The sequence below is a fragment of the Pseudonaja textilis genome, chromosome 2 (assembly GCF_049901715.1).
Source record: "Pseudonaja textilis isolate UNSWEBS1 chromosome 2, rPseTex1.2, whole genome shotgun sequence".
NCBI classification, from domain to species: domain Eukaryota; kingdom Metazoa; phylum Chordata; class Lepidosauria; order Squamata; family Elapidae; genus Pseudonaja; species Pseudonaja textilis.
This window is the reverse complement of record NC_141991.1, coordinates 120,561,118-120,578,991: the sequence shown is the minus strand read 5'-3', so window position 1 is coordinate 120,578,991 and position 17,874 is coordinate 120,561,118. Positions and strand designations below refer to the sequence as shown.

The following is a 17,874-nucleotide window of genomic DNA, read 5'->3' as shown; positions in this document are numbered from 1 at the left end:
TAAACATTTTGATTTTTTCCCCTCTTCTTGTTTTAAAAATTTAAAAATAGTACACTAGATCAGGGGTCTCCAGCCTTGGGCAACTTTAAGACTTGTGGGCTTCAACTCCTAGAATTCCTCAGCCAGCTTTGCTTCTGGGAGTTGAAGTCCACAAGTCTTAAAGTTGCCAGATTGTCTGGATCTGTTCTAAAATGGACAAATTGAAGCATGGCAGTTACATAATAAAAGTCTTTTTCTGATGGTCTAGTATGAAAATGAGGATTCTACTTTTAATTATCTTTTCCATCTACAACTTTATGTATCACCAGTTGGGAAGGTTTTTTTATGAGGTTTCATATCTTACTTAGGAAACCATTCCTGATTAGAGCACTAGAATGTTAAATAAACCATCCTGTATGATGATTGAGATGAGTAGCCTTAGCAGTGAAACCACAGTGAACAAATTTTGGAATTAGAGACTCCAGAGATGACATAGAAGTATGGATTCTTTTTCAATACTGTTTGGTTTAAGCAGATTGGGTCAAATTATTAACCATGACTTCCTTGCTCTCTTCTAGAATTTCTACTTGAAATTTGAATCAGAGGTATGATATACAGATGGAATACAGAATAAAGTGTGTGTGTTATGTGTGCTTAGTCTACTACAGTATTGAATCAGAACACTCTAGCAACAACTTCCAATAATATGAACAATATTTACATATGTTTCTCATGTAAATAAATAAATAGATAGCAAATCTTTAAAAATTATCTTTGGTGACACAGTGGTTAGAGTGCTATACTGCAGGCCATTTCCGCTAACTATCGTCTGCCTGCAATTTGGCCGTTCATATCCCACAAGGCTCAAGGTTGACTCATCCATCCAAGGTGGGTAAAATGAGGACCCAGACTGTTGGAGGAAATAGGCTGACTCTGTAAAACTGCTTAGAGAGGGCTGTAAAGCACTCTGAAGTGGTATATAAGTCTAAGTGCTATTGCTATCTTCATGAACTGTAACAGATTCAGGTAAGAAAATAAAAATTGGTTCAAAATACATTTTGATCCAAGTAGAGATGAAACAAGATTTAATTAGGCTTTTACCAGAATTGCTATGGTCAAAGGTATCTCATAGTTTTGCATTAAATGTCAGTTACAAGCTTATTTCATGCTGTGTCCTCAATCAAGAAATGTTGTATTAAGTCAGAACACAGAAATGCTTTTAAAAGGAGTTTTAGCAAAATTACCCCATCAAGGTCTTTTTCATGCACAAAAATGTGGTTTTCTTGTATATGGAGCCAAACAAGTAGGCATAAGTATCTTACAATACATCAATTGAGAAGGCTGTGTTCAGATAGGGATCTTAAAGGAATATTTCAAATGCAATGATGTTTTTAATAAAACAGGATTATCCAGTCTGACTGTTCTGATCAACCAAAGACATTTTGCAATACATTTGGTTTGAAACTAATGGTTCCTCTGTATACATGTCAATGTACTTCCCTGTTTCCACCTATCCTACCACACTTCTCCAGGGAGACTGGTAGTTGGTCCTGGAGCAGACAGTAACATAGATTACTTTCTGTGCTGTGACTGCTTGTTGTGGATTGGGAAGAAATGGTTCTAGCAATCCTGTGCTGCTTTTTCCCAGCCCCCAAATAGCAACTTCCTGGATGGAGAAGTCGCAAGGGATAACATTTTCTTTGTTTCAAGGGCTATATAGACAGCCCACTCCCTATTTTTGCCTTTCCTCGCTGAGATTTCCTCCCCCAAATTTATACTGGAAGAGGAAAGTGTCAGCCCTTAGAGCAGGGGTGTCAAACTCGCATCATCATGGTGGCGTAACATGACATATCGGGACTTTTTACCCCTTCGCTAAACTGGGCAGGGGAGGGGCCAGCACATGATGCATCTGGCCTGTGGCCCGCAAGTTTGACACCCCTGCCATAGTTACAGTAACAGAATCTTGCAAGCCTGAAAGTATAGGTAGTCCTTGGCTTATAACAGTACATTTAGAGAAATGTTACAATGGCACTGAAAAGAGTGACTTATGACCGTTTTTCACGGTTATGACCTTTGCAGTACTCCTATGATCATGTGATCAAAAGTCAGATGCTTGGCAACTGGTTCACATTTATGACAGTTGTAACAGCCTGAGGTCATCTGATTCCCTTTTGCAACCTTCTGACAAGCAAAGTCAATGGGGAAGCCAGATTCACTTAACAACCGGGGTACTAACTTATCAACTGCAGTGATTCACTCAACAACTGAGGCAAGAAAGGTTGTGAAATGGGAGCAAAACTCACTTAACAAATGTCTCACTTAACAACAGACATTTTTGGCTCAATTGTGATCGTAAGTTGAGGACTATCTGTACATCCCTCTCCACCTTTATAGCTCTAGAAACTAAGGATGATCCTTCTGAGGCGATGGCCACACCCCCATTGCTTCTGTGGGTTAAACTGCCTCTTATCTGACTCTGTGGTTCTTCCTTCTCCTTTCTCTCAAGGAACTTCTCTCAGACCACTGTTGAAGGTGTCTACTGCTGTTGTTTCATCCTTTCTTGTTACAAGCACTGTCTTTGGGGGTGGGGGGGTGGGAAGGCGGGGGAGGGCAGGATTTTACTTCCAAACTCCTGCTGTTCTTGATGTAAGATGCATACTGTTGTCTCAGGGTCACTCATGTTCACATTTTCTCTGTTCAAAGCTAATTATGTTAGTTTAGCACAGAGGCAAAAAGTCCCGGAAACATCCATATCCATATGCAATAAGTCACATTGACAGCAATTTTCTATCTCTTCAAGATATTGCAAATTGCAATGCGCTTTTAATATCATTGTGAGCAATAAGTTCAAGAGGTTTTCTCAGTGGAATCTTTTGCTTCTTATCAGCACAGAAATAAAACCAGGAAAATTCAAATTATATCTATTGTATAGTGAACAGATTACTAAGTAATATAACTAATATATCATCTAACAAATTAAGCTATTTCATAATCCTACAAGTCCAGCTATTTCCAGGAGAACTACTTCTGGAAGAACAGATGACAGCATGACTATTTATTATAGCTTTATAAACAAGAGTATTCTAGCTCATTAATCAATACTCAATACAGCAGCTTGACACCCAAAATTATTAAATAGTTTTTAGCAGTACACTGAGACTGTGCTAACAAATATCTCAATAATGCCTGCATCAAATGCTTTAAACTTTAATTCTTATGCCTTAAGAGCAGGTTCACATAGTTGATGGCAAGGAATCAAAAGGATCAAAATATGTGGAAGAGCCATAATTCCCTGCTCTTACCCTATTAATAAGCTGGCACCTTGTTTTCAGTAATTCTGGGTGGTTTTCTTTTTTAAGCCTTAAATGTTTATGAAGAAAATGTTGATTGTTGTACATTTGCCTTGTAATGAGTTTGTACTGGAAAAAATATAATGTATTTTTAGATGAAAAGTAATGTGCAAATTACAACACACAGTTTTATATAGCCTTCAATTCTGAATTAACTTATCAGAAATGAAGGATCATTAAAGTTAGTACAGGTAGTCCTCGACTTACAACAATACATTTACTGTTTCTTCAAAGTTACAACAGCACTGAAAAAAAGTGACTTAGGAGTGTTTTTCACGCTTAACGACCATCGCACCACCCCCATGGCCACATGATCAACATTTGGACACTTGGCAACTGGCATGTATTTATGATGGTTGCATGCCCTGGGGTCGTGCCTTTTGTAACCTTCTGATAAGCAAAGTCAATGGTGAAGCCAGATTCATTTAACAATCATGTTACTAACATAACAACTGTGCCAAAAAAGATAGTAAATGGGGAAAAACTCACTTAACAACTGTCTTGCTTAGCAACAGAAATTTTGGGCTCATTGGGGTCCTATGTTGAGGACTACCTGTACTACCTACTTTTGAATAATTGTATCCTTACTTTCTGCTTTAGGGTGGTATCCCTTTAACAGACCCCAAAACCGAATAGCAATTTTCTTCCTCTTCACAGTCTCTCTCACCCACATATGCTCTTCAAAATAGCTCCGGGCAGATTTAGGGAGTTGCAGGAGTGTGAAGGTCAGTTTTATGGCATTAGATTTTTGTCCTTCATTTAAAACCATAATAAAATACAACAATGTTTCTCTTTCTTTTACATCACTCAAGCCACATGCATACCCTTCTTTTCTATAAAACCTTATGTCAATACACATATCCAGCTGACTGAAGTGTCCTTTCACTTCCCAAACAGTTTTGGGCTGATAGCCTTGGGTACACTTCAGTGCAAACTTTATCTGCATGACAATCCCTTCAAGCCGAGCTCAATTGTTTTTGTAGTCTAGAGCATCTGCATGATCATTACACATTCTAACTGTCACTTACAATACATTCCATATTCACAAAAACAAATGGGGAGAATGGGGTGGCCAAACACCTGGCTCTCCATATTTTGCAGCTCATTAACTTATTCTAAATAGTCCTTTCATTTGTAAACTTATTCAAATGAAAAGTCTGCTTACTTATGGGAACAGATCTACCTATCCATTACAGATAAAACTATTTCTATCTGAGGAAAAAAAAGTATTGTGGCACAGGGCATTTTTTCACAGTTTTGTTTGCACAGTAACCAGTCTGGACATACATAGTACCCTTTATCAGGCTGAATCATAGCAAGTGATTATTGCAACAGGGGAAGAAAACTGTGAAGTTTTGAAAATGTCCACCCAGAGCCTGGAAATAGCTTGAATTCCTTAACAATCAACATGGCACACTTTAATTAAGGGTAGATGTAGCTTTCTGATGGCATGAGCCTTTCCTTCCCCATATCCTAAATATTGATCCCACAATTATGCTACCACCCTTTTAAGTAATCTGAAATTAGACTTTGAAGGCAACGATTAAAAAACAGTTTTCCAAGATTCTTGAAGATAAACAGGCCTGAGAAATTGGTAGATTTGGCATGTACTGTACTCATGCCACTTGAATTCAGCAGGAGTTTCTTTGAATAGTCAAGCCTAGGTTTATTCTCTTAATCTGCAATCCGGTGTATTCTAATTTGGAAATACTGTCAGTTTCATTGAAATCATAGGATCACAATCAGGGGTGGGATTCTACCAGTTCACACCTATTCGCTAGAACCGGTTGTTAACATTCTAAGCAGTTCAGAGAACCGGTTGTTAGAAGAAATTACTGGCCTAATCCTGTAAAGAAGGCAGGGAGGACACATTCTGGTGTTGCTTACAGAAACTGCCTCTCCGTTAACCCTTATTACATTCTTGGCAGGACTAGACTTCCTGTCTCAGGAAAGTCTCTGGAGTTTTTTTCCTTCCTTTGCTGGTACTTTGCTAGTGTGGAGTGACCATGCAAAGTTACAATGGCACTGAAAAAAGTTTCTTATGACCATTTTTTGCACTTACAACTGTAGCAGCATCCCCACAGTCATGAGAGGCCAGGCAAGGAGATGCGTGCTTCGATGTGAGTGATATTGAGTTGGCCACGCCCAGCCAATAACATGACCACCAAGCCATGTCCACACAGTCGCATGACCACCAAGCCACCCCCACCACCTAAACCACACCCTCAGAACCAGTTGTTAAAGATTTGAATCCCACCCCTGATCACAATCAAATAATAAGCAACCTTACACAGGCTAGTAGGCTTTTCAGAATGTGATTAAAAACAAAACAAAACTTATTTTGTTAACTTTGCAATTACCACAAGTTAATGAAGAGAAGGGCAATATAACATCTCTTATACTCACCTTCCTTTAAAGTCCATTTAATTGACCCTGTTCTCTTGCTAACTGCATGTAAACTCCCATCAAGAGTTGAAACAAATAATAATGTCTCTGGCAAAGTCACTGAATTGGCATTTCCACAGCTCTGAAGAACAAAAAAAAAAAAAAGCAGAAAAAAGAGCAGAAGCGTTAAATTTCTTTTTTTGTTAACTATTTGTAGTTTGTATCTATTGTGTGCTCTTGTATTGTTATGGTTGAAGCTGAAGTATTCATTGACAGGTAGGACATTGCAATATATAATTTTATGTACTATACTTAGATTGGACTGAAGGCGGCATAGTACTAGGTTTTTTAGATCTACAATTTCAAGTCTGGTAGCATAAGGTATTCTGCAATGAGTAGAGTAGTGGAGAACTCTTGTGAAATATTTCTGGACTTTCTCAACTATATTAATATCAGATATGTAATGCGGGTTCCAGACTGATGAGCTGTATTCAAGTATTGGTCTAGCAAATGTCTTGTATGCTCTAGTTAGTAGTGTGATGAGGTCCTGATAGTGAGGTTGCTAGATTCTTCCTGTGACCAACAGACTTTCACCAAGAAGCTCTACACCAGACCGGTCACCGACCTAGTGTTGCTGCGGAGAAAGGCTGACCTTGAAAATTGAACCTCAAGCTTTGCATGCATTGTATCTACCTCATAGCATTATTTGATGCTACATTACTATTTACTGTTTACTTTAGTTGTTTACTTTAGTTGATAGTTAGCTGGTAGTGGAATTTATAATTCCAGGAGGGGAGTGTGCTGTCCAGACAGTATATGGCTAATTAGGAATTGAGAGCTGTCCCCTTAAGGGAATGTCTCATGGTAAATGCAGTTAATGCCTCATGGTAAATGTAGTTCATGTCATGTGATCACATCTGTAATCCTGATTGGTCACTGAATTGACCCTTGGCTGGGTTGGGGGAATTTCCTTTATTCTTGCTTGGACCCCAGCATCGTGCTGGTGTCTTTCCCTTTGCTCCATCGTTGTGGGATGAAGATAACTATATTTTCACACTATGAAGACAACTATGCAAAGACTGGACATTAGATGAATCTCAACATAACTGTGAGTTATACCTTGAGGATGCCTATTATGATCCAATAAAGAGAACTTTGTATGGAAGCCTTTGTAGAGTTTAACTGCTTATATCAAGTATTTGAGAAGATAAATCTTGCTTGGGACAAGACAGTGAAAATAACAAAACTTTAAAAAAAAACCTAGTAACATTTTTTCTTCTTAAATTCTACCAAATAGAAAGAAAGAAAAGAAAAAAAAAACAGAAAAAGGAACTCTGCCTGTAGAGACAATTGCCCCAGGCTAATTTGAGACACCACTGCTTAAAGCTGCCAGAAACAGAGAAATCTGATCTCTGAGACAACATCCTGTGACAAGATCTCATGGAAACAAGCAGATGAAACTGCATTGTGTCCCACGGTAACCAGGGATAGAAAAAGAAAAGGCACCTCAGGTCCCAAAATAGTTTAGGGACCATCATTGCTTCAAATGAAAATTACTAATTAGAGGAACATATAAATTAATTTTATGTCAGGGTTTTACCCGTAAACTGGGGTTCTCTTCAAAGCCCTTCAGGTTTTTTTGCATTCCATCAGCAGGGCTCTCTGACCATGAATACTTTTACTGTAATTCTTTATCTTAAAAACAATTGTTTGGTAAGAGTATTTGATTGTTTAGCCACCTGCCATTGCCTGAGAAGTTTCAAAAGTATATTTAACACACACATTACTACCGTTAGCTATATGAAACTCTTTAAGGGTTGAAATGACATATTTGGGCATATATAGGAGCTGATGTTTTCCAAAAGACACGAAACTGACTGATCGGAAACAAAGATGTTAACCGTATTGAATTATTTTACACAAAGTATTTGAAAAAAGAAAGATACAATTGGTTTCAGAATAGGGTTTGATATTTTGAAAAACGGAACGAGCATTTCATTAACTATTGAATTACCTTCTGAACAAAAGAGAGCTATATTTGTACATGCTAAGCAAATGTGCTACAGAATCAAATGAGTTATTTTATCCAAGTCATATGATCTTATAGGGTTGTTCATCATACGAGAAATAGTTTGGGAGGTCTCTACTTAGAAAAAAAACTGAACTTTTTTCAACTTCTTTATTGAGAAATCCAAAAGAGCTCACATAAATATTTCTTTTGCGGAGATATTTGGTTTGCAGTTTACATATACTGATTTTTTTTTAAAAAAAAACCAACCCACAAAAGGGAAACTGTTCCTCTAACTGCACCTGTTAGTTGAGTACTTAGGCTCTGTTTCCTACAAGCACCTTTTCTTTGTGATAAATTATTCTCAAATACAGATTATTTTAGGGGAGTTTCCTGGAGGAAGATTAAATCAGGATATTTCTAAATGCGTGTATTAATTTTATAGCAGGCTCCATATTATGATAATTTATTTCATTAATTTTATGCTACTTGTTTATAGCACCATATAGTATCAGTGCCATATTTTAGATTTTACTGCATAATTTTTTATCAACAGAAGTACCATTCTTATAATTACATCTTAGTAGTACAAAGTCCTATTATTCTATACAATAATCCTTGTAATTAATATGTGATGTGAAATCTTATCAGTTTTTCCTTCTGGAAATGATTTTAAATATTTTATACTGTTTTAAGACTGACTGATTCACTGATTGATTATATAATGTTTTTTTGCATTTCTAATTCTTCCTTGAAAAAAGAAGCCTGGGTTTGAATAAATGCTTGAACTTAACTGGGACAACTGCAAATACGTATCTTTTAATTTATTGCAACAGATTTACATAATGTGCTTAGTGTTCTTCAGCCCCATTAAAAGAGGGATACAATTTAAGATGATGAATTCATTTTCATCACATATGAAGTTTTGTCCCACAATAATATTACATTGCATATGTTTTTCTCTTCACAGCAGGTGAAGTCTAATGATGATTTTCTGCTAATTAAAGCATTTCAGTCTGTGGCTCACCAAGGATGAAAATGCGACCTCAACTTGCACTGCCAAATCTGCTCCAATGGTTTGGAGGTTGAGTGAGACCCATTTGGAAGGGGCAAAAGGAGCACCAAGTCCAATCAGTGGGCTTTAAAATCAAGGGGCAATGTTAAGCTTCATCCTTTAAAACTAGATGAAATGGAAGTACAGAAATTATATCTTAAAATTAGTGAAATAAACTTTGCTACAAAAATAATTACTGAGTTGAATGGGAGTTTCCTTCAGTTAATTGTTAATCAACTAATTAGTTATATCTAAAAGACTGCAACTTTTAAACATGGTGGAGAACTTGCTTTTATCTTCATCATCTTTAAGTGGCATTTACCTCAATGAGATTCCTCCTAAGTTTTTAGAGAAGATTCAGCAGGCTGTATTTCCAGTGACATAATTGGTGGGATCCTTCAAACTCAAGCTCTAAGCCAGAGTTCCCCAATCTTTCTGGCTTTCTGGACTGGGCGGGGTGATGGTGGAGGGGATGGTTCAACACACATGGTGGGCATGCATGCACGCATGCGCAGCTCCATTTGCATGAGTGGCTCGCACGTACCACCACCACTTGCACAAACAGAACACTCTCACCTGCCACTTCCATAGCCCAGTTCCATAAGGTTCAAGGCCCAGTAACCCAGGGATTGGGGATCCCTGCTCTAAGCAATGACACCATTTGCCTAACATCCTGGTCTTGCAATGTATATGAATATTCTGTAGACCAAAAATGTTACAGAATAGCCTAAAGACTTCTGAAATTCTATGAAATTAGCAGAACAAGAACTGTTCTATGGGATAAGGAATAGAGATTATTAAAAAGGGATACTATACTAAGCACTGTAAGAATCGGACAAATATTTCTTCAGAAAAAAATGTCAATAAGTCTTTGATTGCATTATCAGTATAGAAATAATTTACATATTACTACAAGCAAAAAGAAAAGAAGAAACACTGTTCAACGTTTAACTGTTTGCAGAATTGTGCAATATGCATGTTCTCTTTTAATGAGTTATTAAGAAATTCACAGCCACAACGAATAAAAGGGAGGGCACAAGGATGATCCAATAAGAATTGGACTGTTTGCTTTTTATGAAAAAGAGACACTGGTATTGATTAGCTTGTAGCTTTGGATATTGTTATTTGAGATACAGGTAGTTTTCAACTTACAACAGTTCATTTAGTGGCTGTTCCAAGTTATAAAAACACTGAAAAAAGTGACTTATGATCATTGTTTCACACTTACGACCATTGCAGCATCACCAAGGTCACATGCTTGGCAACTGGTTCATATTTATGACAGTTGCAGTATCCTGGGCTCATATGATTCCCCTTTTGCTATCTTTGACAAGCAAAGGCAACGGGGAAGCCAGATTTGCTTAACAACTCTAATGATTCACTTAACAATTATAGCAAGAAATGTTGTAAATGGGGCAAAATTCACTTAACAAATGTCTCATTTAGCAACAAAAATTTTGGGCTCAATTGTGGTCTAAGTTGAGGACTACCTCTAGTAACTTTTCTTCAGTTAGCAAGCTGCAATTAAATACAAAGACTGAAACAGCCTCACTGCATTATAGCTTGAAGCCATTCATATTGGATGTCCATGCAATAAATATCATTTAAGGCCATTTTTAATGCATTGTTCTCTTGCTGATCCTCATCCATACCAAATCTACTATTTCAACAGGAGAGGGGGTTCCTCCTACAATATTGCATTTCCAGCTGTTCATTAAATTTGCACTAATTACCATATAAAATGTTTGCATCCCAAACATTTGCTAACAGTATTTTGTTACCTAAACTTTGCCATTTTCCCTTCTCTTGTGGTGGAGGCACAGGGATGTAATAAATGAAAAGGGAGAAACCAAGCTACTCTGGTTTTGAATTGAATTTGAACTGAGTTGAAAAAAGATCAGAAATCTTAACTGTTAATTATTTGTTTCCCAAATTAAACTAAACTTCATACACAGAGTTAACTTTCCAAAAAGGGGAATTATTTGATGTTGATACTCACAAAAATGAGTTTTTTAATATACAAGTAGTTGTCAACTTACAACAGTTCATTTACTGACTGTTCAAAGTTATAACAGCACTGAGAAAGTGACTTATGACCATTTTTCACACTTATGACCATTGCAGCGCCCCCGTGGTCACATGATCAAAATTCTGATGCTTGGCAACTGATTCAGGTTTATGAGGGTTGCAGTGTCCTGGGGACATGTGATCACATTATGTGAACTTCTGACAAGGAAAGTCAATGGAGAAACCACATTCACTTAACAACTAAAAAATGTTAATAATTTAACAACTGCAGCAACATAAATGTTGGGTTCAATTTGGTCCTAAATCGAGGACTACCTGTAGTTTAATAAGATTTCCATATTTCCTGTGATACAAGTACACATCTTTCATTTTAATGTTACAGCATTAATACTTTAATGAAGTGTAGTTCAGTCCTCTGAGCAACTGGAATTTGGAAAGAAGTAATCAGTTTATTACATAAACAAACCATGAGGCATAAGGGTAGTTCCTGTACAAATGATTGAAGAAATACATGACAATTGTCCATTCACGTCTGAAAAGAAAATGTCACTCTGTAGTATTTGCTTTGGCTAGGGACTTCAGCCTGAGATCTAACTGAAAATATTTACTGTCAGAACAGAACATATACTTATATTTTCCAAGAAACCCCTTTGAAGTTGAGTAATATTTTAACTATTCAACTACTCTTTAATAAACTATTGAAAAGCACATGGCATCAATTAATTTATATATATGTATGTGTGTGTGTGTTTTCTTAAGTTTTCGTGGGTACTTACATGTATGGTATTCAGCTTTGTTCAGGTATTTTCCCACGTCATTATAGTTGTGCTTTTAAAGTTGTAGCAATGTTTTGGCAGAATCTCATCTCCCATCATCTGGCTTCTGTATTGTGAACACAATACAGAAGCCAGATGATGGGAGATGAGATTCTGCCGAAACATTGCTACAACTTTAAAAGCACAACTATAATGACGTGGGAAAATACCTGAACAAAGCTGAATACCATACATATGTGTGTGTGTGTGTGTGTGTGTGTGTGTATAATTTTTCTAATAAGACACACATTTTTTTCTGATAACACAGAAGTATTTTAAGGATAGCTATACAACATTTGAAAAAGATAAATCTATAAGCATTTCAGTGTTAAAAAAGAAAAAGTTTACACATTTACTTAGAGGACTAATGTAGCTCTCACTCTCTCATTATTATATATCTAATACATATAATTTGTGATCTTCCATAATTTATACTGAAAGTTAATTTGGCTTCATAGTTAAGATTCCAGGCAAGAAACCGAGAAGCCACAAGTTCGAATCCTGCCCTAGACATAAAGCCAGTTGGGTAATCCTGGCACAGTTTTTCTCAGTCCTAGGGAGAAGCCAAACCTGAAATCTCACCAAGAAAACCACAGGGATTGGTTCCTGGCAATTGCCAGGAGTCAGAATTGACTTGAAGGCGCACAGATAAACACAATTTACAGCAGTGAATTTGTTTGTGGTGTACTTCACCATTAATTGCTAATGTTCATAAAATCCAGACACTAATGTAGAAAATAGTTCTTTAATTGTTCTCTTTCTAGTCAATAAAAAGAACATTGGATTTCTCTCTTTGATCCAAATTTTCTAAATATAATTTCAGAATTTGTAAGTGAAAGTTTGTGTGATGCAATATATTACTTTTGCTCATCAGTAAAATGAATTATTACTCATTAGTAGTAAAATAAAAAATTCAGTAAAATTTAACTATTTCAGATTATTTAATCATGAAGGATATAAGACATTTTGCATTATTTGTTTTGACTTCACTGCTAGATTAGTCGCAAAAAGATGTGCCTTCTTCTTCTCCCAGTTGGGCTGAGAGAGAGAGTGATGGATTCAAAGTCACCAAGATGGCTTCTTGGTAGGACAAGATTTGGGTTTCACCACTCCTAGCCTAACACCTTGACCACCTTGCCCCAGCAATTCTCAATTCTACAGATAGAAACAAGTAAAATGAATGGTTTTCTAGGTTTTAAGATTAATTCAGCTATGTACAAGGTCATTTTGCTTCCAAAGCAAAATCTTGGGTTCTAATGCCTGGTTTTGAAAATTACCTGGAGGATATGGAGACATAGACAGACATGTGAAAAACAGACAACTTTATCAAAAGGATACATACACACTGTATGCCAGGTGTATCTGTATGCCAGGCATCATCATGCTTTCAAAAGGAAAAGTAGTAAGAAAGGGATTAGTTGGGTTTAATAGGATGAAGAATTATAAGGGAGAAAGCACAGTTACACTGAAGAGATTTATGTTCAGAACAATAGATTTCTGCTATAATGACAGATGTAGACACAGGTTGCTAAGCAGAACTAACCCATATGTATGTCAATGTGAATGTGTGTGTGTGTGTGTGTGCGTGCGTGCGTGTGTGTGTGAGGATACAGTTGCTATGCACAGGTAGTCCTCGACTTATGACAATTGAAGCCAAAATTTATGTTGTTAAGTGAGACATTTATTAAGTGAGTTTTGCTCCATTTTACGATATTTCTTGCCACAATTGTTAAGTGAATCACTGCAAGTTGTTAAGCTAGTAACACGGTTGTTAAGTGAATCTGGCTTCCCTACTTGCTTGTCAGAAAGTCACAAAAGGTGATCACATGACCCCAAGACCCAGAAGCCATCATAAATATGAACCAGTTGCCAAGCATCCAAATTCTGATCACATGACCAGAATTTCATTAACGGTCATTAAATATGAAAAACGATCATCAAATACAAAATGGTTGTAAATCACTTTTTTCAGTGTCTTTATAGTGCCTAATGATAATTAAACAAATGGTTGTAAGTTGTAGACTATCTGTATTCAGACTTGGTCCATCACTCCCTAACACATGATTGTTTCTAGAATCATTTCAGTGACTATTCAAGGGGTCAATTTCCCCCCTCTAGGCTGAGGAATGAACTTTCAGCATGAGACAAGAACAGCTGCCTCTTCCAAGTGGTTTGGGAAGGGCAGTCCCTTAGAGGATCAAAAGGAAAGAGAAACCGGATGTCTATCACATCGTTCCATCAATATCAGGGAGCCTACTGTAATCTTTAATAAAAAAAAACATTGCTTAATGTTTAACAGACAAAATAAATTGTTCAGCATCAGTTCTTTGATAGTGAAAGTTCAGACTTGGGAGAAATGCGCAGATGCAGGCAACCTAGTCCTCGGAGAAGACCCGGCATGAACATATAGTAGTAGTGATGGCAATCCGTGTATCTTACATCTTAATGTAGGGATGTTGAAGTTTTGGCCAGTCAAGGGTGCCTTCTATAATTTTAGGAGGAGGAGCCTCCTAATAAGGAGGAGCACGAGCTGTAATATATGGGGTTACATCACACACATTGGTGTTTTCAGTGGGTAAACTGGGAGACAAATTTAGGATACATTTCTGCTCCCACCTGCCTAAAAATGGTAGGAAACCATTCTACCACTTTGTTGGATATGGTCAGAAAGGAACACAGCAGCCACAAGAAAAACAGCTTTTTTTGCGGTTGCCTCAGGTTACTGCCCCAGAGGGGCCCTGAGTAAAGGGATCATATCAGAGAAATACCATAACTTCTCAATGTTGAAGTGAAAGGAAATGGTTCTGCTTTGTGGCTCTACGTAAGAGCTCCCTGCAGCTGTCTGATGCAACCTGTGTTGAACTTTTTCTCTAGACTTTTTAGAACATAAAAGTGCTGCAGATAGCTTCAGAATAGGAGATGTGCTGCTTAATAACCTTTTATCTCATGGATAAAAAGAGCTGGTGGTGGAGGAGGACATCCCTAAGATGGGTGCTTTAGAGTGTAACCACAGCTTTGCCAATGGCCACCATCTTTCTACTCACTGGCAGATGGGAAAGGAAGATAGCCTGGACCCCAAATCTCAACCTACCTTTCTAGCTAGATTTTTTTTACACTAACCCCACTCCCTTCTTTTTATATCCCCCCCACACACATCTACCCTTTAAGGGGGGAGGGGTTTACATTGAATTCTTTGTCCACTAAGCTGCTTTATGTGATCTATGAGCCTGCTCCTGCCTCTCTGGGTGATTAACCTGTGATTTGGGAAAAGGGGTGGGTGGTACAATGGAGAATTACAATTTCTGTAGTTCTCTAAGTTTTCCTTCTTGCCCACTGCAGCAGAGCCTGTATTGGATTAACGGATTGATAGTTATAACTTCAAGGAATGGAAGAGGAACCAAAAACTAGCTGTAGTTTCCAGCTGTTTTGTTCATGGTTGGCTGGGGAATTCTGGGAGGCAGAGCCCACAAGTCTTAAAGTTACCAAGGTTGGACACCCCTGCTTCAGAGAAAAGGCACAAGTTGCAACTGACAGGTGCAGGGAGTTCCTGCATAAAGCAAAACCATCTCCTTTCACTTCAACATTAAGAAGTGATATGTGCAATTTAGCAGAGGTTCCACAATGTTTACAAAGTAATAAGGATCCCCAATCTGATCATTGGTCTCCTCTAAAACAAATCTGTATTGGACTCCAGTATGGGACTCTATACTGGGAATTGCAGTTACACACCGGGAGGCTACCATGCTGTGAAAGGCTGATGTACAGGATTGTAGCGTAACCGGGGGCGGGGGGGGTATTTCTACTTATTTTGTCCACAGTGGCCTTTTAAAGATATCTCTCTTATTTTATTTTATTTTATTTCATTCTATCTCACCTTTATTATTATTTTTATAAATAACTCAGGATGGTGAACATACTTATTGCTCCCTCTTCCCCCTCTTCCCCACCCCCCCAATATCAGCCCTGTGAGGTAGGTTGTGTTGAGAGACTTCATCTGGCCCAAAATCACCCAGCCACCCCAAAATTGAGTCCCAGGCCAGACGAAGCTGGGTCATGCCAAGGTTACTGACTACCTTTGAAAACAAGAGATTAAAACAGATAAATGGGGGTAAGGGTGAGAGAGGAAAAAGCAGCAGGTTTTCCAGATCGCTTCCAAAGTGTAAATTGATTAGGCAACATGGTGCCTTCCAGGTGTTTTGGACGTTATCCATGTCAGCTGGCTAATGCCCAGGCTGTAGTATTTTTAAATGAATGCATCTGAAAAGCATTCAGTTGGCATTATCCCTTGATTGTTGTCTAGTATGTTGATATTAAGATGTATGTCCAACGGAATGGGCGTACCCCAGATCCCAAAGCAATGCCATCTGATGGACTCAAATGGTGTGTGTTTTTGCCATGTTTGCCCTCTGCAATTGTAACATTCACCCATCCTCTGTTTGAATATCCCTGACCTGCTGTCCTTTAACCAGTGCTTGAAGACCTGGCTCTTACCCAGGCATAGGGTTAAGTCAGGTATCTGTCCACCTGGATTCTGTTTTTAATTTGTATGCCATCCGGAGTTGTTGTGAGCTGGGCAGCTTTACCAGCCTGACAAATAAATACCGAGGCAAGCTAGGTCTTTGCCTATACTGAAAAAAAAAAAAAATCTCATGTCCATGTATTAAACAGGCATTTAATTTTCATCATTTTTCCACTTTTCATCCAGCTATTTAAAACGTGCAACAATCTTGCAAGGAAAGTTTACAAGTCTATAAAACAAAATGAGACACAGGGTGTGCAAGTAATACCAATTATTTCAATAAGTCTCTGAATGGGAAAATAAATATCTATGAGTCACAATAATATCCTCTTTGACTTTTATTTCTGTGTATTTCCAACTTATTTTCAGTTTTAGTTCCAGTTATTTATTAAATTTGAAAGAGAAATAGGATTCTAAATTTGACATAGTTTTCTAGAAAGGACCAAAGAAGGACCAAATTATCTCTCAATTATTTATTCCATTATGCCTTTTCTTCCAAATGTTCTTGTGTTCAGTAGCACGTACTCCTTTAATCACAACATTGACTGGAATTCTTAGCCATAAATAACTGCTATTCACAATATAACTGACTTGTTTCCCTGCGTTATCATTTATTACTGCATGAGAATTTTGAAAGAATGCCTTGCTTATTACTTAGCCAAATACGCATTATCCAAAACTTAAGAGACCCCTCTTATCCCCCTCAAATTAAAACAAAAGAGCTTGGAAAGAAAATGAGCTTGGGTAAACCCACTACTGATCTCTTTATTTTCATTTATTTCTAACAGAAAATAATATATTTTTCTATTTTGCTTTCCTGTAAAAATGCTTTAGCATCGTAACTATCCAAAATAGTTTAGATTGTGGCCAAAATATTTAGATTGTGATTTATATTAGAGGAATCAAATCTAGGCTGCAACCCTTCAGACCACTTTTAAGTGGGAGCTAAGGCTGTCCAATTGAGCCACAATTCTTATAGCCAACACTCTCATAGTGCCATTTCTTTTTTCTTATTCCTATATCAACATATCAATGATATCAACATTTTGTTATTTCTGCATTTTGATGTGTGCAACATCAATTATTATATATGATTCTCTATCATAAAAGGCTAAATGTACTATAAAAGACTTGCATTTAAGTTTGAAAGCTTAAAGTCTGTTAACACAGATAGCTTTTTAAAAATAGCCCCATCAAAATCAAAAGGCATGAGAAGAAATTATAGATCTGCTGGGCCATGAAATCCATAATAAGTAATACATATAGACTAGAATTTTGTCACAGCGCCAGCATATCAGAATTTTAGCATTTTAGAATGAGATGTGCTAAAATCCAAGTCACTATCAGAAGCAAGCCAAAACTTCCGATGGCCTGGCATGATAACAAAGGTGAGCACTGGTTGGAATGGTGATTTTAACATTTTATGCCTTTTATCTAATTATTATGGAACACAAGAAAATATTACCTTTAATCAATTGCTTCTGATTATATATAGCCCTCCTGTAGTTCCTGTTTATGGTTTAACAGAGCTGTATGTTCAGAACAAGTTGTTTTCCACAGCTCATCAGAGGCAGCGCATAATCCTAGGAGACTAAAATCCTATGCATGCTTATTTGGGGATCATATCACTGAATGCAGAGAGGCTTGCTTTGTGTTAAATGGCACAGGACTGTGTTGTGTATAAACCAATATTGATCACAAATATCTTTTTAAAAAAATACCCTGAGGTATAATTT

The 17,874-nt window shown here is 37.3% G+C and overlaps 1 protein-coding gene across 1 annotated transcript in view; it reads right to left on the bottom strand.

Annotated features, from left to right (window-relative positions):
- Positions 1 to 17,874, bottom strand: part of ERN1 (endoplasmic reticulum to nucleus signaling 1) — a 71,473-nt gene that overhangs the window by 42,184 nt on the left and 11,415 nt on the right. The window contains exon 2 of the mRNA XM_026711102.2: positions 5,736 to 5,856. Within this exon, the coding sequence (XP_026566887.1) occupies positions 5,736 to 5,856 (121 nt within the window). The remainder of the gene's footprint in view (positions 1 to 5,735; positions 5,857 to 17,874) is intronic.